Genomic DNA, 27,143 nt, shown 5'->3' on the forward strand with positions numbered 1-27,143 from the left:
AAGCCCAGGGCAGCCTGCCTAGGCTGGAAATCAGCTTGGAGTGATTGGTGCAGGCTCATGCAACATGCAGTGACAGTGTGTAGAGAACTGCAGGCTAAGTTCATAGTGGAGGTAATCCAGGGCACAAGCAGCCAGGGGCCTGAGCTTATTTATGTATCCTAGTTGGTAAAAGTAGTGCTTCTTGGGATTTGTAATCTGGTCTAAGCGGGAGCTGGTTAAGATGGTTCCTCCATGACTATCTGTGATCTGCCATTTAGATTTAGAGGTTTTTACACCCACAGGGAGCATTGTAGCTTTGTGAAACTGGACTGGGATCCCACAATATCTAACGCACATCTCCTATTGGCTGGTTGACATCATCACCAAGACATAAAATTTATATTTGAGTCTGACTAAACATGTAAACATGTTGTTTTCTAGTAAAATCCTACGGCTCCAACAACGGTACCATTTATTGTTAAAGTTAGTTTGTTTTATTTGCTCGCCTTCTTGCCCCTCCCGTGTGGTCTTTTTCTAGGCAACTGTTGTGGATGGTTACATACATACTTTAAATAGCATTAAAAGAAATTGTCATTTCCTCTCCAACTATAAACAGTAATACTGTACTGATGACTGTTGTCACAAATGATAATCTAACATCTGTTGATAAAACAAACAGGCAGAGACACAGGGACGAGACAAATATTTGTCATCTTTTTCCCACTCTCTCAAGGTTTGTCTTTTTTGCTTTGTTTGTTTATAAAGACAGTTTTTTTCCAAATATGTCTTATTAATAAAACAGGTGGGCAACTGTAATAGCATTTTTTTTTTTAAATAAAAAGTCTTATTCTCTTTGTTGATGAGGCAGAAAGATCTTAAACAGGCCCCAATGGTTGGAAATTCAGTTTGTGAGCGAGTAGGGTAGAGCATTGTGTGTTTAAAGTAGACAGTTGGCTAGTTCTGTTTTTATACTGAACTAATCATAGCCACAATTTATTAGACTTTTCATTTAGTTTGGCTCTGTGCAGATGACAGCACTTGAGAAATGTGCTTATCTTCAGCTGACTATAGATTGACATTTTAAAATGTGGAGACAGGGGTGATGTTTACACCTGTCCTCTCTACAGGTACATCTCGGTGGTGGGATTTGGGTGGAGGAAGAGAAGTGGCACCAGCTGCAGCGGACCCAGGGAGACTCCAAGTTCACAAAGAACCTGGCTGTAATGATCTGGGGTACAGAAACTCTCAAAAACCGTAGTGTCACAGGAGTGGCCACCAAAAAGAAGAAAGACGCCCTGCCCAAACCCCCACTGTCACCCAGCAAGCTGAAAATTGTCCGAGGTAAGTCTCTTACTTAAGCTTCATTTATGGTTCTGCATTGAATCTGCGCCGTAAGTTCGACTTAGGCAGTGCGTAGCTTCTTACCAAGACCGCAGCAACTGTGGCTGGACAAACGCAGAAAATCCCGTTGTTCCGCCTCAGTCGGTTCAGTGGTCGTACAGACATCTCCTCAAACATCTTCTCTCTTGCCTTTGTTGCAGTAATTTCAGGAGAGGTAACTGCTGTTCAGCATCTATCATTAGTTTTAACTTCAACATGACCCACTCAGTTTCAGTCGCTATTGTTAGTGGTAAAGAAATGCAACAACGTGGCATCTGTTCAGAACATACTGTACACCGTTGTACACTGCCCCATTGTGGTGTAAATATAAGGTAGCTACTTTACAGAAACTTAAAGTTGCTTATAATGATGCCTTGAGGATTCTGCTTAAGAAGCCTAGGTCCACCAGCGCCAGTCTGTTGTGTTCACAGGTCCATGTTAGTACCTTTCAGGCATTAATGAGAAACCTGATGTACAGATTTATCTGTCGTGTGAATAACTCTGAGAACAGTCTTATAATGATGCTGGCTAATCCTGGTTTTAGTGTAGTACGTTACCAATCCTCTCTGTGGAAACATTGGTATAAACGTCTTTTATGATTTTTATCTTTTTTTCTTCTTTTATATCCTTTCTTTTTTCTTTTATTTCTTTTTTGTATGGACCTTGAGTCTGCTAATAAAGGATGATGATGATGATAGAAACACCACTGCCGCCTAGTGTTTTGGTGGTGTAACTTCAGGATGACGCAGACACCGGCGCACAAGTATAGAGACTTAAAACGATGTAGGCCATTTGCATAGCCTATGGCATGGGCTCTATGTAGATTCAACACAGAATCATAAATCTGTCATTACACATCAGGCTTCAACCCATACAATCTAAATTGTGAGAAAGATGAGTATTTGTTCTGATGGAAGCTTAGGCAAGTTGGAGAACATCAGGTACAGAACTAATTCTTTTCTTTGCTAATTTTGCATTTGAGTCATTGATTTTCTATTCAGTAGACACCAGACAAAAATTTGCAATTTTTAATATGATGTAGTCTGACTGCTCACGCTCACTCCTTCCTCAGAGTGTCTCTACGACAGAGTGTCTCAAGAGACAGCCGACAGTGCAGAGATTACACAGAGATTGTCCAAAGTGAACAAATACATTTGTGAAAAGATAATGGATATCAACAAGTCCATCAAGAATGAGGAGCGGCGGGAGTCCAAGCTGCTCATCAGACAGACAGTCAAGATGGAGAACTTCACCTATGATGGCATGTAGTGATCAATTCTTGTCACGCCAGCGCCTTCTGCCGCCTCCCCGTGGTCTGCAGGATATTGAGGGGACTCGATATGGTGGTTGGGGGATGTTTGTCACAGTATCAGCAGCAGTTTTTTTTTGTTGACACATTGGATTTGTTATTATGTGAAATGTTGAAATAAACAAACCCCTTCCTGGCTCCTTATAGAACAACCATCACCTTCCTCGGTGCCCAGTTTCCTCATTGGCTGGCAGACAGCTTTACCCACTAGTCAGAAGGTGAACACATGTGAGGTAGTTTGAAATGAGCTTGTGTGGGTGTTTTTATAAGCTTTGCTGTGGAACTGGTACAGAGACGTGGTTTATTGAGGTGTGCATTTTTGTCAGATTAGATGTGATTGTTAAATTAATTTATTGTTCTGTGTCAGAACATCATTTTGAGTCCTTAAACTTTTAAAAAGTAAGAAGAGATTATTTCCATAGACGATGTCTTCTGCTAAAGATGATGGCGCTAGCTTGCATTAGACTTTAGATGTGTGAACAGCTGGATGTTTTGGTGACTACCCAATAACTGCTGTGGTTAGTGAGTGTTTGTGTTGGTACTTACTAGAATGGGACATCGGTGTCTCAAATGCACAAGTCTTAATTGGTAACAGCCATATTGCATATTACAACAGAGATTCTGTTGCTCCAAGAGATTGAGTGTGTGCTCACCCTTAAGTGTAGGCCAGTACCAACACGTCACTGTATTAAAAAGAGGTCTTACAGAGGTGAGTAATGTAGAGTGCTATATTTTTGTTTGTTTGTTTGTTTTTTTTATTTAGTTATGAATATTTGTCATTAGTGGGAGAACACATGCAAAGGTTTTGATGGGATATTCCTCTGTTACTCTTAACCAAATGTGTCACTTTCAGACAGTCTTGTTGGCTTTAAATGGATTCGGCAATCATCAGGGACTGAAATCACCATGAGTTTTCTAGTAAGCTGTGATTGTAAATGTATAGTAAGCTGAGGCAGTAATGCTTCACCTGCACTTTGCTGTGAGAATGTAATAGGCTAGGTACTATTTTCTGTGTGATTCACAACATTAAACTGAGCTGAGCTGGGTTACTTTCTATCCCCCCTTCCTGTTAAAAGATGCTGGGCTGAACAGAACAATGTGTCGACGAGAATCAGGACACAGCTCTGTACGGTTCAGGTCATCTTCTCATGAAAGCAGTGTTAGCTGTGGGTAAAGCTGTCTGAAATACTATTGTGCCGTTGAAGTCGTCTGGGCCCACTGAGCCCCATAATAACCCCCTCTTTTTTAAGCCACACTACTGGGGAACAAAGTAAGGTCACTCCAGCTACGCCATCAGAACTTTAAAATGGTCCTGTTTTTTTGTTTGTTTGTTTGTTTGTTTGTTTTTCAGGGGGTGGGGTGTTGTATGTTGTTTTTTTTTCTTTCCAGTCTTATTGTTTTGATCCAAAATGGTTTGTGTGGCTGTCTGCAGGCTGGAACTAATTGCTGCAGATTGAAATCTCAACTGTGACCTAGCTGTGGCTAACTGTGAATCTACTGCAGAGCTGCCCATCAAGCCTTTTTCCTCTTCACGCTCTAGTTTCTTGTTTGTCGGTTGGTTTATTTCTCTCTATCATTTTGTCTGTCTTGATTTTTTGTTATGTTTTTTTTGTTTGTTTTGTTTTGTTATTTCTGAAAGGTCAGATCAGCCTTTTGTTAAGCTACTTTGTTTTGGAAATATTTCAGTGTACATAAAATTCATATATTTTTCTTTTTCATCTAACAGTTATTTCAGTTTCATGTTACAGTTTTAAGAGTTGTGGTCAAGTTTTGGTTTGTCTAATTGATGTTGTAATTCCACATTACCTGATTAGCTCTTGTTTTTCTTTTCTTTTTTTTTTTATACACTTTTTTGTTTTTCATATGAATTGTTGGCTTAAAACTTGATATTGTGTCCAAATGTAGATCAGTGGAATCTACAAACAAAAGAAATCTCCTGTTCTTAGCCAAAGTGATCTCTGGAGAAGAGGAAAGTCAAGGCTTCCCTTAAAGTATCAGATTTTGACAGAGCCCAAACATTAAGCTACATTCACAACATGTGATATTTAATGAGCCTCACATAAAATCTACCTTCTGATAATCTAAGATGAGAAACTGTATTGATAAACCGTTGTACTCTAGCAACTGAGATGCTGTATTTAGATCACATCATTTACATTGAATGCACTTTAAACTTCTGGGCAATTTCTTCAATCTTAAGGAAATGTATTTGTGGTATTTGTCCTTTTTAAAATGTCTATATAGATTAAGGCCTAACAAACATTGTATTATTGTGAAGCACCTTAGAACAATTTGCTTTTTTGTTTTTGTCAAAAATGAGTTATGGGATATAGTTTTGTTTTTATCAATCAGATATCCCCCTGACATGCTAATGCTCCACATCAAGCTTGATAGATTTAATACTTCTAAAATTAATTCTGAAATGATATTGAGTACTTGGGAAAACTAGATTTCCACAAGCTAAATTATATAGAAAGTGAATTATATAGTGCCTCCATCCTGGCCTCATGAACAATAAATTGCTTACTTGGCAAACTGACAAGTGAAAGTCAACAACTATTCTTTCAGCTTATTTGGTTTTCAACTGTGAAACTTTTCACCAATCTAAAAATATATATATATATATATAATACCTACAAAAATGTGCAAGCTGACTTGAATATGTGCTTTAACTTGATGCTCCAAGATACTGGTTATGTGTCAGAGATAACTGTGTACTTTTACAAATGAACTGTGTACTTTTACAAATGGTAGTTGGAATTGTAAACCAAAGTATTGAATGCTGTGTTCAAGCTAAAGAAAGGGGACTGATGATGACTGAGGCATCAGCAGAGTTTGCACAAAAAAGGGCCCATGCCGAGGTAACAGAGCTTAGTGAATCTTGGGCCACCAAAGTGGTGACATATTATTGATATGTTTGTGAGTTACTAAAACAATTCGATTTTTACAGTGTCTTTCAGTTTTGTTTTGTTTCCCTGTACAGAGCAACATTTAAGGTTTATGTGAGCTAGCATGTATCTAATATACATGCAGTTTCAAAGAAAGAAAGAAAGAAAGAAAAAGATTTATGCTGTGCAAAGCAACCTTGGTGAAATTCTGACACATTGTTGTGTATTGTGTTTGTTTCTTTGATGTTTGATGCCAAAAGGGGGTGTGGTTAAAAATACTGTTTTAAGATAGAGCATTAATAGAGGTATTACATCATCTGAAGCGTTGTTTTCAAAGACTGGTTTCTTGGAGTGTGATTAAGCCTAATCCTTGAACTAAAACTATCTTTAGTGGATGACAGCTTAATGGAAGTACTGTATGATTTTAAGCCAGTTTTTGCTTAATCTGTGATGGCAAGTCACTCACAGAGGAGTGGTTTGTGTTTTTGCAGCATATTAGTAATATACCCTAGTATATGATGTGGTAGATCCGTCAAGGATACTATAGGCTAGTCTGACTCGAACACAACGCCAGGCCTTCCGGTACCAACACTGTCTCACACTCAAGTAGCGATAGAAAGGAAATGCAGCCTCCATGGCTCTGTGATCCTTTTTCTGTGCCATCTTTAATTCCTTACTCTCCTGACATTTATATGGACTGGCTTTAAAAATGCACACGTATCAAGATAATGGCAAATCCTGTCCTCCTCGCTTGGTGGTTTGGCTTATGTTGAGAACACCTTTCAAAGCTTCAGAAGTGAGGGAGGTTTATGTTGCTTTCTGACAGTTTGATTGGGGAAAAGAGATCAGTTTCTGGTCTCACTGTGTGGAACAAGATAAATGGTTTCAAATCGCAGTTTTCACAGCTAAGTGTACACAAAACACATTACTATTTGAGCCTCAGATACAATGTCAGACTTCAAATGAGACAAACAGGAGGTAAACTTTGTTAGGCCTATATTTTTCTTAAGATATCAGTAACTTTGTACACAATCCACAAACCAGTTCTACTTCATCTAACTTCACCGTCCTACCTCATTGTTACTCTGGTGTTTGTTTGTCAGTGACTGTAAACTATGTGTGTATATTAAATCTATAGGAAAAGGTATACCTGGTTACTCTCAACATGTACAGCGTATAGAACTTGTTAAACACCTCAGTACACAAATGTCATTCTTAAGAGAAATCAGTTTTATTACCTGCTTAAAGATGCTGCTGTAAAGAGGTGTCTGTGTGAGGGGTCGTCTCTGAATATATACCTTTGCTCTTTGCTATGTCGTGCAGTTGGTCAGTGGTTGTGTTCTGTCTCTGTATTGCATTCTGAGATTTTTACTGGTTGACGGTGCTACCAGCAAACAGTTTAAAACTGATCTATCGGACCTCAAATGGTGCTGTTTTTCTATGTTTTTATTCTCATACAGCTGTGTTTTATTCAGGTGTGTCACTCTCCCCTCAGCTAATCAAATTTTAAGCCAAAATATTTCACAAAACCGATAACCCTGCTATTACTCTATCAATATGCTATCCATCCAAATATTGTAGGTAGTGGTTATATCCTCAGCTGTGAGTTTCAGAAGTACCTCAGAAGTTGGATGCATCTGCTTCTAGCACCCGTTGTCTACCAAGATTACGTTGTTACAGTGTATTTTAGAAATATGCATTTTTAACAGTTAGATCAGGTTGAAATACATATACATATTGCTAGCTCGCATTCAGATGACCGTTGAATTTTAATGATACCACTGTTCACTGGTTGCGTGCCAGGTTGTGTTAAAGGAAAACGTTTAGATTTGGATTAGGAAGTGTATGTTACAGTAGAAGAAGTCCTCAGCAAGCAAAACATGTTCTGCTTGGGTTTTATGGAAAAGAGATCCCATTGGTAGGTGTAGTTTATGGTCAGACTGTTTGGGGTAGTTTCCTCAGTTTTAGAATGATTAATGCTCACTAGTTTCCACTTTAATCTGTGATTTCCCAATTGTATCTCTTTGTCCCTCACTGTTTAATTTTATAATGGTGAAAAATATTAATTCAGTGTAGCAAATTGTTCACAATTGACTTACTGTGAGCTAGAGTCGTAGTTAACAGCGCCATACAGCGTTTGGATTTAATTATACAAAAAGTGCATTATATATATTTTTCTTTACCCTGTGCAGTGACACCAATGGAATCTTTCCTGTGCTGAAGTGTCTGCAGTACGTTTCTGGGAGCGGTTTGCTCTACTGTCAGTATACATGTATTTGTGTTCTTGTGTATTTTTTCTCCTATCATGTCTGTGAACGTGAAATGTTGCTGAGGAATTCCTTTCTGCTTTGAGTAGTGTGTGTTAACACTGCCTTTGGTTTCATGGAAGCTCTTAAGCCATTTGTTGGACTGTTTCATAATGGTTCGACTGTAAGCTTTGCTCTGGTCCAGGGAATTGACCCAGAGAGTTTTGTGTGAAATTGAATTTCTATGCAGGTCTAAGTTGTAATCACCTGGTACCATATCACTGTTGGGTGGAGGGCCTACCAGGAAGAGAGATAACTGGAGGGGGTTTAAACCTTTGAATGTTTCTGCACAGCCTTGAGATAGAGTCTAAAGGGACAATGGCGACACGACAAATCCATACAGAACTATTACCACGTTTTCATACTCATGGAGTTGAATTAAACTGAGCTTATAGGGCTGCTTGGGTATACACCTGTCTGCAATAGTTGTAATTGCATTGCAATGATCATTAGGGAGAGACAGGGTTCTTACTGTATGGAGTATTTGGAGTTGATAATGTGAAAAGAATTTCAAGACTATTGCAGTAAACACTCCCTCACCCTAGTTTAGCCTCCCAGAGGCCCGATCCTGCATTTACAGAAAACGTTATAAGTATATGCGATGAGAGTGTACATGTCTCTGCTAAACCGGCCACACCTCTGCTATGCTAGCAACTCTTTGATGCTTAGCATCCTGTTCTGTGTTTTCTCTTGCTGCATTCAGGAACACCTGTTTAATGTATAGATAACAGAAATAAATCCAGACTTTTATTCTGTCAGCACAAACCTCTTGTTGTCTTTTTTTTTGTCATTTCCTGCCTCATGGTCTTTTATCAAAAAAACAAACCACAAGATAATACCACAGTGGACCTGTCGCTTTATTTTTTAATCACCTTTTAGTGTGAAACATAATTTTTTATAGATTGCTGATGATGCTCCTATCTCCATACTGTATTTATGTTGTGCTATTCAGAGAAGATGAACATTGTATAGGCTATGCAAGTGATGAAATCACATCAAGAACTCCCTTTTCCCCCCAAGTTCATCAAAATCACAACACGAGTTGTAGTCGCAGTTGGTTGATACAGTATGCTATGTATTGTGATATGTTGATCGCAATATTGTATAAGGAAACCATCACCCTGATGGTGAGATGGCCGAAAACATTTGGTTAAAAAAAACAACATGGTGTTCTGTGTTGTGCGAGGTTTCCTTCGTGAAGAAATACTTGAGCATTTTAGCAGATATGCTTACTCGCTTTCTCGCCATGAGTTAGATGAGAAGATCAACACTATTCACATGAAATGTACAGCCATAGCCAGTACCTGGTTAGCTCTGTCTGACCATAACAAAATCCAAAATGGAGCAGTTCTAAACCTTTCATTTCTTATGGGCTGTTGCTTGTTTAACCTGTACAAAACCCAAAGTTTTAAAATGAAAATTTATCATTATATGGTGGAGTTATGTGCCAGACTATCTATCTATTCATTTATTTAGGCCAGAAAAAGTAACTTACTGGAGACTAGTCAAACCATTTCCCCTGTTTTCAGATTTCATGTTATGCTCTAATTTACAGATATGTTAAAGCAGATAAGCACATTTCCCAAAATATGAAACTATTGCTTTAATGGTCACCCCCATCAAAGGAATTCCAGAACAAACCAAGGCGCACAACATTTTCATCAAATTTCTATCAGATTGTGCTTGCCATATCCTATTGTTCACTGTTAGGAGAAAGTTTGGGATGTTAAAGCGGGCTCTGAGCCAGTGCTAACTTCATTTGACTAGATGGTATTTTCACCTCAATCTGTATATTTTCAAACCACCTCATCGAGGTTAAATCTAGCCAATAACTTGGAGCACAAACTAATTTCAAGCTTATTACTGCAATACCATTTAACTGATGTCAATGGAGGTTTTTATTTTCAAATTGATGGCTATGTGCATTGAATGGGTTTCATGAAATCTTAATGACCCCTAGGCTAATGTAAATTTCTCAGCGCACAGTGACCCAGTACACTTTCAATTTAAATGCAGAAATTAAAATTAGATTTTGCGTTTTTCATACTGTAGTAGATATTTACTTTTAAAACATCTCACCCAGGAGTGTGAGACCGTAAAAACTGATTTTCAGACAGACAGAGGGAGATGAGCTCTAGCGTTATTGGCTCTGACAACTCATTCCGCCATACACTGATCAGTGTGTGGCTGTGTAAGCTCTTAGTGCCTTTTCATGCTACATCTCACACCACTCTTCCATTGACAGAGGCTCTGTGCTGCACTTCTGTCATCACAAATACCAGTCCCCTGTTGCTTTCACATTCCCTAACACTTACAACATGACCATATAGATTTGTGTTGCAGGTTTGGTGTGTGTGTGTGTGCACCTGCAGTAAAGGTGAGGGATTAACAGATTGTTCTCAATGTCAGTCATAAGATAACAGGACGGCAGAGCCCAGCAGTTTACTGTACTGTATTAGTTCATTCAGTTCCCATGCTGCTGACCGGCCTCTGTGCCACACAGCATGCCGATGATTGGCAGCGCTGTATCTAACATGTCCCGTGGCCAAACCATATTGCAGTATCAGCTCACCTGCATGAGAGCAAGATAAGACAGAAATGGGGTGTTGACACATCAGATTGCTTGGAAGACAGCTTGTTTGGAGAGTCCTGAATATAAAATGAGCCCCATAATCGAATGCTGGAATCCGTAATGGAAACTGGTAGGAAATGGTCACTGTAAAGGCAATTTCCTCCCCGTTTCCTTATGAATAAACTGAACTCTACTTACTCCTTCATCTCTCCATTCCTGCCCCTGTCTGATTCATTTCCATATATTATTGCCCCTGTAAGCAAGTGTGTTGTGCACCCAGGCTTTTCCTACAGCCCAAGGGGACTTCTCAATGTCATTATCGCCAAAGCCTGCCACATGCCTGTAATGTATTGCCGCCTGGCTTTATTGGCAACGCGATGATTCAGTGGTGGTGTTGATGGATTAGTGCTGGCTGGGTCGAGCTGGGTTGGGCTGACTTGGTCCAGACTGGGCTGGGCTCTGCAGCCTCACTGTCTGTCACATTAACACTGTGTCCTCCTCACACACTGCAGTCTTGAGGGAGACGTATTGTATTTATGTCACACACGCCACCTAATGAATATGGTCATATCCCTGCTTTTATGGAGCTTCTTGGAAAATCGTCTGATTCATCTTGTCCACCACTGGTTTTCATGCAGACACAGCAGTGGAGAATAATAGGTGGTGATAATGTTTTCTCTTTATGACATTATTACTGTTTTGAATGTGAAAATATAACTGCTTTTGTTGCCTCCTGAAACAGAGTCCACACTGGGTGCACATGTTACAGTACCTCAGTGTAACAGGCTTTAATGTTTGCATGAGCACACACATGAATAGGATTTGGAGGAAGGACACACTGTGGCATGTTTTATTACTTAAAATGAAACACACTCCATATAACACAGCCACCCTGGATGATCCAAATTAATAAATGACACACTGACCAAGAGTCTAACCCCAACACAGCGCTGATGATTGCAGGGTGGCTTACTGCTGTACACTGTCACGCTGATCTGGCTCCAGCCTCACTGCAAGGAAACAATGGACATTAGTCTTATTGTGTCACTGCTTGTGGTAGCAACTGGCCACCAGCACTGCCATTGTTAATCTCTCCTGCCCTGAGACACACAAGTAACACACTCTGTAGTTCACAGATGTTGATGTTTATTGCTTCACAGGAGTTTAACTGCAAAAGCATGAATGGGTTAAACATTCTGTTTTGATTTTGATTTTATTTTTGTTTTGTTAGTCTGTTACTAACTGCAACAGTTCAGTGACTTTATCTCCATTTGACCCGTCGGTCTGCCCATCCTCCGACATTTCTTCCCTAATGGCATGGAAAGCATTCTCATTACTGTGAAGTAACAAAAGAGTTGAGCTTAGACTCTTCTAATTGAATCTCATTTGTGCCATTATTGTGACTGTATGTGGAGCACTTTGTCTAATTTCTTAGAGATTTGTTTTTGTTTTTCATGTTAAGCAGTTTACAGAGCATTCATTAATAGCACAGGGCACACATTTGTATGTAATATATTCAGGAAGCATGTTCATTTCATCATCTCTATTGCCAGTAATGGTGCTGAATCATGCATTGTTTCTTCTTATATTCCCATCTCGGCCATTACACTGTATGTTTATCTGAAAACTGACTGTAGGGTTAACGGGAAAATTGATAAGGATTAACTCTGCCTCTGGTCTTCACACAAGTGATGAGCAGTCAAGCTCACAGTGGCTGTGCTTCCTATGCTCCTTACTGTACGTACCATCATTTTTACCCACCAATAGCCAACTCCAGCTGTCCCTACATTGTCAGTTAAATGTATGTATGATAAGATATGCTCTAAGTCTCGACTGTGACTGTTAAATTTCTCTCTGCTGCCAGCATTATTCAGAGGTCCTTATCATTTTAAGAAGCTTATTTGACTGATTCATTGATAAAAATTGTTAAAGTTTGAACTCCATCAGCTCCTCCACTAAGTGGATGCAAAGCTAAGCTCTCTTATCCTAAATTCACACACATGCACACCTGTGTATATGTGTGCATCCACATACACACACACACACACACACACACACACACACACACACACAAACACGCATACTTTAACACAGCTTCCAAATGGCCTCTATTAATGCAGACAGCTCCCCCAATTAACAAGATTCAAAGCGATGATGAATTTTTTATTCTCTGAACATTTAAGCAAATTATGGCCCAAATGAAGCAGGTTCCAGTGAATCACCCTGACAGGGGCTGCTGATGGCAGCCAATGTCACTGTCACAGTGCCACCCTAATCACTACAGCTGCTTAATATTCATCTCCCACTGCTCTCCCGTCGCCTCTCTCCTTCCAGACTCACCTCTCCTATCCCCTCTTCTGTTCTCCTCCCCCTCTCGTCTCGCTCCTCACTCCTTTCCCTTTGTAACTTTTCTCCTTTCTCTGTTGTCCTACATCCACCAGTCTATCTCTCTCTCTCTCCACCTCTCTCGATGACTCACCATAGATGCATTGTTCAAAATGAAAATCAACTAATTGCACTAACAGCATTTTAATGATAATTTAATATAGTAAATAAAGCTTGTTACAAGCCAAGCGATTTTGTTGGATTTTAAGGGCTATCAATTTGTGTCTTTTACACTCTACACACCCCCTGGATAATTGGGTGGAATACTCCAGATCTAACTACATTGATGTCAACATCTATAGAGCCACACATATAGGCTCTGACACTGGATACAGTTATCATTCACTTTCAAAATACTATCTAAGATGTATGTTTTCAGACTGTGGTGAATCAGATGTCAGTGTTTACAGACTAGTCCCCACATTAGGTAAATATTATTTACCTCATGCAAGGAATCTGGAAACAAAGTAACATGTAACCCTCACACATAGGATGACAGCAAGGTGACGAATGCAGTTACATATTCATTGTGAATGTGCAACCAGCACCCTGAGTTGATGGGTAATATTGAGTGTAATGCCCATGACACACCAAGCCAGTGGTTGGTGTTGGTCCTTCAGTGCCATTGTTGAGCGTCTGTTGCCCTCATCTTCACAGTGTGTCCCATGTCATTAGCACTAGTAGGACCTTGTCAGGGGCTTTTCGGCCAATTTGGCATGTTGAGTCGGCGCCAGACCCCATCAGTGACAGAGACCGCTCTGATTGGCTGATCAGCTTAGCGAATCAATGCATGAGAAGGGCTCAAAAAAGCCTCTTCAGCCTGTCACTGTAGTATCCAGTGACAAAAGATTTGTTGGAGTTATAAGCCTTTGACCAAACACTCACAATGTAATGTTTTAACAATTCACGGTTTCATTTCTTTATAGTTTTTATTTTTTCATTTTTACTTCTTTACTGCTTTTTTCATTACTGTCAGTGCATGTTTCATAAACTTGGAACAGAAATATTGTAAATGCTACCTGTAATGTACATTGTGATTGTTCCAAGATAACTTCTACATCCAGAGGTCTATATATAGCTCTTTTTTTATTGCAACACAAAATAACATATTTATAGGAAAAGCACATAACATAGTTCATGAGACTAGAGACATTAACAAAAGAGGCGAAGGGATTATTAACTGAGGGTATTAAGTTGTGTGTGTGAAAGTGTATGGTGTGTGTGTATCCAACTCTATGCAGACTGATATTCATAACTTAAGGGAAAATAGAATTAAATAAATTAGGAAAATGGAAGGGGTATAAATGTAAAGGAATGAAAAGACAGTTTGATAAAAATGAATGATTGTAGTAATAAAATAAAGAAGAAAAATAAAGCAATATCAATCATATACTATATACTTTTCCATTCTCATACTTATATACACTCAGATATATATGTAAACACATTCAAAAAACAAAAATAAATGAAATGAACAGATCGGAAAATGATTAGAAAGAGAGAGAAGAGGAAAAGAGGGGGGTAGGTAATATTCTCAGTTAATTTGATTTGATTGATAGGTGTGACACTCAGAACAGAAGCATGGACAATGAGGACTAATAACAGTAACAATAATGAAGTAAAAAGCAGCTATATATAGCTCTGTTATTGTTTTCAGGATCAGCGCTGTAGTTTGACATTATCCCTTCAACTTTATTCCCAGTGGTTTTCAATGCCATTAATTTGTTTGTTGTTGGTTTAGTTTATCATAATAAATTCTCCTAAAAAAAATAAGTTACCTGAGTTGTTTCAAGTCTGCTTAGCTTTGTGAGCCATTGTTTATCCATTACACAGATTAGATTTACCTTGTGATCAAATAGTTCATTTTCCATTTGGATTCTTCTGCATATATATATATATATATATCAACATCCCTCCAGACCAAACAAATGAAAAACAATAAGGAGATTGAGGCAGAAAGAGAAAAGAATAAAGTGCTGTGGAGAAGAAAAAGAATTTAATTTCTCTGTTTATGTTCTACCTGTGGTCATTTACCTTGCCTCTTTATTTAAATGGTAATGTGAAGCTGACTAAACAGGCATAGTGAATCAGCCTGAGAAAAAAAAACAGTTTTCCAAAAAAGACTGTGGTGTTTCAGGCTCTAAGAGTTTATCATGGTCTTTTCTCCTGTTGTCTGACAGAGTAAGACAAAGCGGGTAGTCGACTGAGTGACAAGAATAACTCTTCTCATTGTATAATTAATTAGGTGTGATAAATTATACCATTTCTAGCAAACCCTGGCAGCTCTGGCACACGCACACTCACAGAGGCACACTCAGATGCATGTGCACTCTCTCTCTCTCTCTGTCTCCATCCATACATGCTCACACACATGTGCCTAAACACGCATGTCAGTATGACCATTAGATAAACATTACCACTTTACAAACTCTTATGCCTCCATCTCAGTTTGCTGTGTGCCCAAAATTGAGAATAAACATAAAACACACAAATTAACTTTTACTTTGCAGATTTTAAAGAAAGTGATGTCAGAAATAAATTAAACTTGGGTGGGCGGCATGATGGACCAGTGGTTTGCCCTGTCATCTCACAAGAAGGTTCTGGGTTTGAGCCCCGGCTGACCCGGTGCCTTTCTGTGTGGAGTTTGCATGTTCTCCCTGTGCCTGTGTGGGTTCTCTCCAGGTACTGCGGCTTCCTCCCACAGTCCAAGGACATGCAGCTTAGGTTGACTGGCAACTCTAAATTGCCTGTAGGAGTGAATGTGGGTATGTGTGATTGTCTCTAAGTGTCAGCTGTGTGATAGACTGGCAACCAGGGTGTACCCTGCCTCTTGCCTAATGTCAGCTGGGATTGGCTCCAGGCCCCTGTGACCCTCTTCAGGAATAAGCAGTGTAAATAATGGATGGATGGAAATTAAACTTGGATCGAGGAATGGTATGTTGGGTTTAGTATTGGTCTCTTTTTCTTCACAAACACGAGCCACAGCTATGAATCTGAAAGCATCAGTGCTGTTGTTAAGATGGTGTAGCACCTTCCTCCCAGGTAAACACAGTCTGCACCTGATAACAAGTGTTAAAGCCATTTAAATTCAGATTTATTTCAACAAAATCTTTCATATCTAGTGATTCCCACTTCACTCCTTGGCAAAAATACTTTTTAAAATCAGTGTTATAAAAAAATACCAGGAGATTTTACGTATTATTTATTTACCTAGAATGTATTATTTATTATTTGTATCTGAAGTGAGATCCAGATTTATTGCAATGAATCACTATCTTCAGTGCATCACAGAGTTAGAATTCATTGTATCAAGTCTTTTTTATATTAAGCCCACCGACTGAATAACCGTCACTGCTTTTGTAAAATGTGTTTACTGTGTATTTCTTTTGATAAACACCTTCATCCACATTCCACATGTAGTCTTGATATTTGATGGGATTCATGGCTGAAGACACTGACACTTGCCTGCCTTTGTCAGTGTCAACCTGGAGCTCAAGTCAATTGCTAACACACACACACACACACACACACACACACAGAAAGTGGGTACTTTTAACAGCCTGGTGCTAATGAGAGTCTTGTTTAGAGCTGTCACATGACCCGCGGGCATGAAGACTGATACCAACTTCATGCGCGTAGCTCTAGAGGTCACCACATGGTCTGTGTATGTGTGTGCATGTATTGGTTTGTGCGTGTGTTAATGCTACACAGAGTTTCATCTATTCTACATAATTACCTTTCCAGGCAGTCTTTATCTTTGTTTAATTTTCAATCAGTAACATTTGTATTAATCTCAGTAGACCTTATCTGTTCAGTCTGTTGTCTCAATCACAGAAAGGGGTCATTTTCATTGTGTGTGTGTGTGTGTGTGTGTGTGTGCGTGTCTGCACTCTCTTGTTCTGTACCTCAGTATAAGTGATCTGTATGTGCCTGAAGCTAGATAACAGTATATCAGTATTCTAATGAGACAGGCTCAAGGAATTTATTCCCACCACAACTAGAAAAAGGGTTACTTAGATTAAAAAGAACATTGCAGTGCAGTTTTCTACTCTGATTTGTATAAATAAAAATTTCACACCATATAAACTATATAAATGTACAACTGCTGGTTTTGTACTCCCTCTTGATCATCTTATATATCCTGATACATTGTCATATTGACTGTGGATCTTATCCATGTGTTTGACTCTATGACTGTGCCAGCTGATATGAATCATATGTAAACGTGGGGGGCTCGCACAGATGCGGGGACCCCAAACCTGGCTCAGATGCCTTCACCTGTCTGCCTCTAAATCTGAGGAAAAACATAAATATTCAGCAGATTATTTTAGAGGCTAGTGTTATGTCCCCCTGTTTAGGAGATGTGTGTATATAACTAGGAAGGAATGTTGTTGTCATGTAAGCCCACTCTTGGAGTACAGATGTGCTCATACCAGACAGTCTGTGTCATTCTGGTTGTCCATTTACCTCATGTCTGTTCCATATATAGTAATCCATATATTACACCTGCCTGAAATACAAATATGATGTGTGTACCATATCTTTATTTCTCCAGCATCCTCATATGATCATGCATTACCTATGCATCATGTTTTCCCATAATTTAACCATTGCCATTTGGCTGTTTTCTATTTTTAAATGTTTAGGTTTTAATAACATAACATTAATTAGATCCAGTCTTGTTTTTGGTTCTCAGATAGATTAACAAAATGTAAAAGCATTTATAAGATGAAAGAAGAAGAAAAAGTAGTTCATCCATAAGGACACCTTAATGAATTCACTGGTTATGGTTCAAAGTGCACCTACCAGGTGCTTATCATCGACGGATGCTGTAATTAGGGCATCTCTAGTGACCATAATGACACAAGCAAAGGAGGAAATTACAGTAGATGACATAAAGAGCAGCAGAATCCACATTAGGAGGAGGCTGGTGTGGATGGGCGAGTCAGACACAGGACTTTCTCACAGGAGACTGTGTTCAATATTTTTATCCATGGCCGTTCCACAACTGAGGCCGCATATTGATTTTTGTAACAGCGATGACAAAAGCCTTTGACCATTAGGAAGGTACTTATGTTAAATGAAACCACATTTTTTTCCCGAGTAAAGCAGGTACACTCCCAAAGTTCTGTAACATGATAACAACCTACTGAGCCCACTAGTAGGTGGACTAAGGCCCTACTGAGCTACAACTGTGGTGCTGATAACAAGTGTTAACGGGCCATTTAATAACATCTGAAGCAGGCGTGTAAGCAGTGAATATGATTTTATTTTAGGTTTCAAACATACATTTGAAACTGAACAAACTGAACAATCCGGTTTGCAAAACTAATCTCCACTATAAAAATTATTTCAATCGTTTATATCTTATCAAAAGTTGCTTCATGAGTCATAGCAAAACATTTACTCTATTTTACTTACAATTGGTTCAGTGCAGTTGTTGCTGCTTTTTTCTCAGCATTCTTGATTTATTTAAGGAAAATTCCTCAAATTTAAACAAAATAATGGTGATGGGGATGTCACATGTTGAAAGATGGCAGAAAGGAAGACACATACAGTGGATAGCACCTTACAGGTTCAGGCAACAGCTCATTGTGTTTGATATTGTGTTATGCGCCTTTCAGATCAGTTTCCAGCCCACTAACATAGGAAATATTTTTAAATGCTCTTTTTTTAACTACAGTGGCAGTTCAGTAAAGCGTTTTTTCTCAAAAAGAGACAATTTTCTCTTTTTTAAACTTGTTATTTTCCTTCCGTGTCCCCTTCCAGTGTTTTCCAGCCTTTAGCACACTTGCTGTTAGTCTTCCTTGATGTGTTGACAGTGAGAGTGTGATCTAGCTTGCTGTGCAGAGACCAATTCACAGAGTGGGAAGCACCAGTATTGGAGCCAAGCCGAGTGTGTGTGTGTGTGTGTGTTTTGTACTTGTATAGCTATACAATGTGTGGACTGGTTTGAGCTTTATACCATGGCAGTGAGCACATTTTGGCTTTCACATTCCCACACCTCTTTAAAAGGCTGTTTGAAGGTTAAGACTTGGTTTTAGAGAGAATTAGATAAAGGTTGGATGTAGGCACTTAGTTGTGATTGTTACTGTTCAGGTAAGGGGGTAGGGAACGTATTCTATCAATGTCCTCACAAAGATAGCTGTACAAACATACAGTTTGTGTGGCTTATGTAAAGTAGACTCAAGCTGACAGGTTGCCAGCAGTCTTGCACCTGCACACCAGCTAGGTGTTGATCTCAGATGTGGGGTGAAGAGGGGAAGGGAGAAGCGAGGACGGGCAGACGGAGAAGGAGAGGAAGGGATCTGACACGAGGTGTTTTGGGTGCATGATAAAAGACTGGTGAGGAACCAAGGATAAGAACTCTGAGAGGTGGCTTGGCTATGACATATCATTCCTCTTTATATGTTTTTTGTATCGACGTGTGCGCGTGTGCACACCATAAGCTGGAGGAAAATGTGGAGTAGTGTGACAGGTGGAACAGGAGAGCCAATTGGAATGATGCATTCTTTCATAGGTAACTGCCACCACCAGAGCATAGCCAGAGCCTCATTTGTCAGACTCAAGGAAATAGCGTTTCAGAGTGACGTTTCACTCTGTCTCTGGCACACACATCAACAGTCCTATTCCTCTGGAATGGAGGATGTGTGCTACTGAAGCTACTGTAATTTGATGGGGAATTTAATTATAGGGTTTAAAAGACAAAAAGAGTTTGTGGGACAGGGGGAATAGTCTGTGTTTATCTTTCAAAAAGAGTTTGTGGGACAGGGGGAATCTGTGTTTATCTTCTGTTTCATTTGTGTCTACCTGTTACCTGTCTTTTTTTGTCTATTTATATCCCACCGGTCTCTCTGTTGACATTGGCTGTTATTAACCTTTTGGCAGCAGTGGTGAGTTTGCTGCTGACTGCAGAGCAGGGAAACTCTTTGGAGGGACACTCAGTAGTATGTCAGGGTACTTCATGGCACTGTCAGCATAACATACTGCTGGGGAGCCTGTATTATTGAAGTCCATAGCATTGATAATTTAATACATTAGGTCTGTTTGAACAGGGGATGGTTTAAGTGAGTAGAAAAAAGGGGAAAATTGCAGTTTGCATTTGGTGTGACAAAGGTGAAAAGCTGCATTTTCTTGATTTTGCACAGGTGTCTTTTTTTTCTTGTGTTGTACTCTGTGTACAGATTTTCTGCAATGTCTGACCTAAATGAGATCCTAGTAGTGAAAAGAAGAGTGGGAGAAAAAGACAGACAGATGGGAGAGAGTTAATTGAAGCTGACATGCGTCCAGCTGGGTGTCCCTAGATGACACATGCCTGTCACCCATATACTGGTTTGCTCCCTGTCTTTCAGTGCCACTATCTGTAACAAAGTCTTCACACTATAAAAGGGAAAACTGTGTGTGCATGTTTGTGTGCATGTTGTGCAGTCTGTTTGATTGTTTGGTTTCGTGGTGGTGTTTGTGCCTGAGCGCAAATTTAAACATTGTTTTTCAAGGTCTGCATTAAAACAAACTCATTCATTTGAATGGAGGCAGTCTGTTAGTTAGGGTGCCAACACAGGGGGTCTAGCAAAAGAACACACCTGGCAAAAGTGCAAGGTCATTCAGTGAAACACTGCATCAGCAAATCAGATATATACGTACAAGGGCTCGGGGGTGGCTGTGGCTCAGGAGGTAGAGTGAGTTGGCAGTTCCATCACTGGCTTTTCCAGGTCATGTCAAAGTGTCCTTGTGCACATTATTGAGCCCCAAATTGCTCCTGGCGGCCTCGTATGGCAGCTCTGCCACCATCGGTGTATGAATGGGTAAATGTGTGAGTGAATGGGCAAGTAGCATAAAGCGCTTTGAGTGCTGCAGTAGAAAAGTGCTATATAAGTGCAGTTCATTTACCATTTAAGGGCTCATTCCTGGCAGATTTGTAACATGAAGGTTGTATTTCTGCTGTTCTGCTGATCTCACATAAGTCATGATGAAAGATAAAAGAGTTGCGCTGTGATAACCTTGCAGAGTTGTAAAATCTTGTTAGTCTTTAAGTGTTACAAACAGTGCACATGTTCGGTCTCTCCTGGCTTTCAGTGTGTTGAAGGCATTTGCAAACAGGAAAAGTAACAGAAATAATTGTGTAAAGAACTGAAAAAGCACAGCTGGCCAGTCGCTGCATGAAGTGGGTGTGAGTGTTGGATTGTAAGTTTTGGAAAGCTACTGTATATAATTGTTGGACACGTTCTCCCTAAATCCTACATCAAATCACAATGTGGCAGGAGGGTGTTTCAGCTACCTTAGGGAATTCAGTGACATCTAGCACCACATATTAACCATGTCTTGCTGATTTACTTACCCTTCCTTTACTACAATGGTCAAACCCCATACAAGCCAAGGTATGAGGTCCTTAAGCAAGGACCCTGAGGCCATGGTAGGTTCCAGATTGAAGACAAAACAGGAGTGAGGTCATGGTCCCAGACTCCCTCCTGTTGACATCATGTAGTCTGACTCCATTGGTATGTCTCCTGTCTCTTATAAGATTGTTCCTACGTCCTCGGTACTCGGTCAACTTGGAAGATATTCTTTTACATCAGCTCTGAGGACAGAGGACAATGCTGGAGGATCCATGACTGAGGAAAAACAACATTCTTTGTGGCAGTTTATTGTGAACTGACATCCCTTTATCAGAAATCAGTTGGTGATTGGACACTTCAGATGAACGATCTGAGCAAAGGATGTCTCATATCATTAATGTGTTTCCTCAGGTCCTTTCTCTTTACATTTTCCTCACATGTTTTCCTTGCATCTTATGTAGGCGAAACTAAGACATGAGGAAAAGACACACGCGAGGGAAACAACAGTGCCTATACAAAACATGAGATGTTCCCCATGTCTTACTTCATATCACTTCTTTAAAAAACACTTTTATAGAATATATTTGTTTGTAACTACTGTAAAGTAGGACAGCATGGTGGTGCGGTGGCTAGTGCTGGTGGTTAGTGCTATTGCCTCACAGGAACAAGGATCCGGGTCCAAGCCCCAGCCGGCCCAGTGCCTTTCTGTGTGGAGTTTGCATGGTCTCCCTGTGCCTGCGTGGGTTCTGTCTAGGTGCTCCTGCTTTCTCCCATAGTCCAAAGTGTTGTAGCTTAAATTGTCTGGCAACATTAATTTACCTGTAGTGAGTGCGGGTGTGTGTGGTTGTGTGTCTCTCAGTGTCAGCCCTGTGATAATCTGGTGACCTGTCCAGGGTGGACCCTGCCTCTCACCCATTGTCAGCTGGGATGGGCTTCAGCTCCCTGTGACCCTGTTCATGATAAGTGGTATAGATAATGAATGGATGGATAGTGCAAAGTAACAAAACATACAGGTCTGGCATTAAATATAAACTTTGTTTTTTTCCCATCATTTTCATTTACAGATTGTATTCAATTTTTTTTTTTTTTTTTTTGGAGCTTTTCTAGTTATGGGTGAAAGGATACAAAGTCATACATTAGTGAAATTACTTAACTCCTCCCAACAACATAGTATATCATACTACAGTAGAGCATGGATTGGGCCACATTATTTATGTCCACACCTGACCTGTGGCATCCAAACCCGAGCCAGGCCCAATGCAGCTGAGTTTGCATGGGGTTTCCCCCCCTTTTCATTAAGCTAAGCAGATATTTGAGTGCCACAGCCATCTAGCCAAAAGTTTGACCTACGTGTCTGAACCTAGCCCAAACCCTTGGGTACTGATGGGTCTCACTGGGCTTCCCCTGTCCAGTAGAAATAGCATTTAGCGTATTTATTGTTTTTATTTATAATGAATATGTGGCGATCCCATTCATTCTGTCTGTCTCCTTCACTCTGTCTTTCTGTCTGTCTTGTTGTTGGGTTATGTCCCACCAGGCTTGCCATAGCCTGGCAGAGTGTTGATCTGAGTGTCAGGGGGACTGAAGCTTTTCTTCCCCAGCCCTCCTCTCCTCCACCCACTGACAGACAAGGTCAGGGGCTCATCCCGCCTGTCTCTCTCAGCTCCTGACAGCCTTTCCTCAGGGAGACAAACCCTGGACAACCTTGCAGTCCCTGGCACGCACCATCACCAATTAATATTGCATCACCATTTTCAAATCTCCTCCCTGAGGGCCTACTTCTCAGGGTGTGATCAGGCCACTTCGCTTCTCTGCTTCTAAACCTCCCCCAGCCTCCCTCCTTCCATAACACAGAAAGAATGCTTAGCTTGGCTTGATGATACTACATGTGGCACTCATCTTTTGTGTTGTTGTCTGTTGTTGGAATGTTTTATAAGTTTGTCTTGATTTTTTTTTCAAGTAGTTTTTCAAGACTTCTGCATAATTAATATTTTCTATGTTTCAAAACAGGGCTCAGATTAGCTTTGTCATATTTTTGTGCAAAATGTATTCATTTCATCTCTCACTCTTTCAAAGATGAAGGGTATCAAGTATGGCATTTCAATTTAAAGTTTATTTTTAGCCATGCTTGCAGCATTGTTTTAGCGATGGCAATGATGACGGGTTAATTGGTCCACCATTTTGGTCCTGAATGAAACAACTACTTGGGTTTCCATGTAATGTTGTACAGATATTTGTGGTCCCTGGAGAATATTCCTACTGTTTCTGGTGAACCCCTGAGTTTTTTTCTGACACCACCAGAAATTGACATTTATGGTCTTGAGTGAAATATCTCGACAAATAATGAATGGCTTGCCACAGAATTCCTCTGCAGGATCAAGTGTAATAACTTTGGTGTTCCTTTAACTTTAATTTGTCCAATACTTAAGTTTATGACCAAATACCTGCAGAACTAGTGACATTTCTTCCTGGCCTCTAGTATACTTAGTGAGTGTTATCATGGTAACTTGCTAACATCATACCTTCTAAGTTAGCAGGAAAGTTTGTCTGATCATTGTAATCACTGGCCTTTAGCTCAAAGCACATGACTGCTGGAGTGTGGATACCCAAACAGGCCCTACGAGACCCATCAGTAACCAAGGGTTCGGCTCAAGTTTGGACAGAAAGCACATAGGTCAAACTTTAGGTTGGAGCACTCAAATGTCTGCTTCATTTAATGATAAGGGGAAATCACCATACAAACTCAACTGCGTTGGGCTCAGATCACTTTCGGACATTCTATACTATCAGCTCGTTGGGTCCACGTTAGGTCAGGTTTGAACACAAATATGTGGCCTGATCCATGCTCCACTTTACGCTTTTGTCTTGTTTATATTTGGTTAACTTTTGAATTTTTTTTTATTGCGTTACTCATAAACAGTGAACTTCATTTTTTAATATCTAAGAGAACTAACAGATCACAGCTGCCATTTATTGCAAGGAATAGACCAAACATGCTCTTAAATAGTTTTGATATTTTGCTATAGAAAACATTTCCCACCTCAAGATTGATGAAGATTCATAAAAGTTACCAAGTACCGTCTCAAAAGTAATAGTCCTGTCATCTCTGGAGGGACTATGTTGAAACATTACTGTTTGTTTGTACTGTATGTAAAATATAACACAGTATCCATCTCTGTCCGAATTTTAGGACAGATCGATCAGAGGGAGATTATTTCAGGGATTTCTTCACGATGTTGAAACATTCTATCATCCTGTTAGTATGGGAGATAGGAGCATGACTCACTGCTCTGTCCGGTTGCTAGAACTGAGATGAGAAGCACATTGCCATTTGTTTCAGCCTTGTACCTTCATTCTTCAAACTCTGAACTACTTGCAGTGAGAGACATAACACCTCCTGCAACCTTAGTGGATGACTTATCCTCCTACCTTGGGGACTGAGTAATGTGCTTTTGGCTCTCAGAATAGCAACAGTGCTGTCCGCCTGGGTTGGGGTCGGGAGCTGCTCTGGCCACGCGGTGTATTTGTCTGAATCACAGCTCTTAGCTAACACATTTGACTCGTCCTCTCATAGATACAGACACACAAAAACACACACAGAGTCCGCTGATGTACAGACACACATGCTGCTGCTCTGTATAGTGTGATCGAGGAGCATGGGGGCCATGTGTCTCACCTTGACTGCTAAACAACTCACCTGGCCTCTCCCCAGCACTGATGGATTTACAGCAGCCCTGCAGGGATTGCACAAGCACATACATGCACACACCAATTGTACAATAGATCACTTGTTCTTGGCGTGTTTCTTCAATAACACCAGCCTAGGGTGTGTGAAGGAGAGGGAGAGAACAGAGGAATGTCAGCCAGCAGATACTGTATGGCTACTCCTTATATCGCCCTAATCCAGCTGAGGAGCTGTCTGTCTGTGTGTGGCAAATCTTATTCAGAAAGCTTACTTATTTATGGCATTTATTTGTGTATGCACGTGTGTGTGTGTGTGTGCTCCATAGATTGCTAATCTCTCTGAAGTCCTGTTTGTTCTCCAGGTTTGCCCCCACTACAAACATTTCCCTGATCAAAGTTGTTGAAAAGGCTTGCCACTTCAAACAAAGTATACACACACACACACATGTATGCACATCCATTCCAACACAGCTCTATGGCCGGCTTGTTGTCATGACAACCACGTTAATCCTAAACCAATCAACATACAGTTGTTGCATCAGGCGAGCCAATCAGGAGTAGGAGGAGAAAGAGACAAACAGGAGTCATGAGCTTAATTACCATTTCATTGCTGGTTTAATTTCAGATGTTGAAGGGTTTTTTTTCATTGTAGACACACAGCATATGTTATGATATAGCTATTCAAACATATTCGTGTTAATATTGACTCTAGTTATTTGTCTCATCAGAAAATGAGCATTTTCATTTAAATTCAGAAGCTTTCTTCTGCCACTTCCAGCTTTCCTATATCCTTTTTCTATTCTAGCAGTTATACAACAATCCAAATATTCATTTTTTGAGCTATTCCAGAAGTTATTTAGTTTCCAGAGATAAGCAGCGATGTTATCTGAGACTTTTGATGTCAGCTTTACCAGGAAGTTGTATTAACAGCAGGTGTTACGCTGTGTTTAAATCCTTTAAAGTTAACTTGCGGAGAGATTAGGGAGATGGATAACTTAGAATTTTTACCTTTTATAATCACATAAACACAACCAAAAAAACCGTCAATTTACCCCATGGGTAGAATGAAATCTGTTCCTTTATATTTCCATGCAGTTACTTCAGCTTGGGCTAGAAACTGCCATCAATATCAGTTAACTGAGGTGATATATAGAATGGCAAGCCCTATTGTATCAGAATAGCAGCCAAACGGTGTACCCCACATTATGCCATCATTGCCTAGTCGACTAAGACCCAGATTTGTAAAATAATCATGTGGAACATTTTGAAATCCATTGAATCTACAGTATTTTACGGTGCCTGCCCGATAGCCTGAATGTAACATAATGTTTTATAAATTTTTTATGTGTTACTTTTTAGTTGTAAAAGTGGCATTGTGTTACATTGTAGGATAAGGGATTTCTGTTTACAGCAGATAGTGTAAGTTAAACAAAGGTTTCCTTTGAATATTACCAGGCTAAGTTCATTTGAATGACAGGGGGATGCACTGTTGTGCCTGAAAGAAGAGCACGGTGAAAGTGCTTCATGTGTCTCCGTAGTAGCCTTAGTTAATCAAATGTTGAAGGCATTATGATGCCAGTTTAAGAACATAGTGATCAATGAGCCTGAGTCATCAAAAGTTGTCAAGATGGTGCAAGCTAAATGATAATTTTATAAATGCTAACAGTCAGATAAAATCTTTCCTGCGTCCCAAACCGGGCTGCTTTCACAGATTTGACAAGAGAGTGTGCGACTCTCCTGATAAAAAATGGTGATATTCGGCAAAAACTTTGGAAATCACTAAAGAGCTGATCATACCCACAACCAAGTTTAAAATGACTGATGCACTGAAATGGACTGTTCCTCTGCTACAGGACTTCTTGACGACTGCTGCCTCTCAGGCTTCAGAGAAAAGTGCTAGAGGTGGTAAAATGGAATTAGAAACTCTTTGTGGCTATAGTTTGTCATGCTGTTTGTATTTATTTTAATCACTCAATTGAAAAATATCAAAATAAGTTAAGATTTTTTGATAAATGTATTTTTATTTAATCATTAAATATGTCATATCTGCCATACAGTAATTTAACCAATGCTAAGTGAACAGTTTCAGTTTATGGTGTGGTGTTTAAGGTTTGTGGTGTTAAAGGCAGAGTGGATTAAAAGAAGGAGAGTGACATCATCTTCACTGAATCCATAAGGACTTTTTTTTTTTTATTAATGAGATGATTGAACGGAATTTTATAGAAAACATAACACAATGAGCTAATGGTAGGAAAAAATGGTTTAATATCACCCAGTTTGGTTGTATTTACAAATTTTGCTATC

General features: G+C 39.8%; 2 protein-coding genes across 2 annotated transcripts in view; both read left to right on the forward strand.

The window, feature by feature from the left end:
* Positions 1-7,491, forward strand: part of bend5 (BEN domain containing 5) — a 13,362-nt gene extending 5,871 nt beyond the window's left edge. Inside the window, exons 6-7 of the mRNA XM_020613032.1 lie at positions 1,107-1,320; positions 2,432-7,491. Of these exons, the coding sequence (XP_020468688.1) occupies positions 1,107-1,320; positions 2,432-2,628 (411 nt within the window). The 3' untranslated portion in view covers positions 2,629-7,491. The remainder of the gene's footprint in view (positions 1-1,106; positions 1,321-2,431) is intronic.
* The window catches only part of agbl4 (AGBL carboxypeptidase 4), a 297,544-nt gene that overhangs the window by 230,710 nt on the left and 39,691 nt on the right, over positions 1-27,143 (forward strand). The window lies entirely within an intron of this gene.

Source organism: Monopterus albus, unplaced genomic scaffold (genome assembly GCF_001952655.1).
Source record: "Monopterus albus unplaced genomic scaffold, M_albus_1.0 scaffold129.1, whole genome shotgun sequence".
NCBI lineage: Eukaryota > Metazoa > Chordata > Actinopteri > Synbranchiformes > Synbranchidae > Monopterus > Monopterus albus.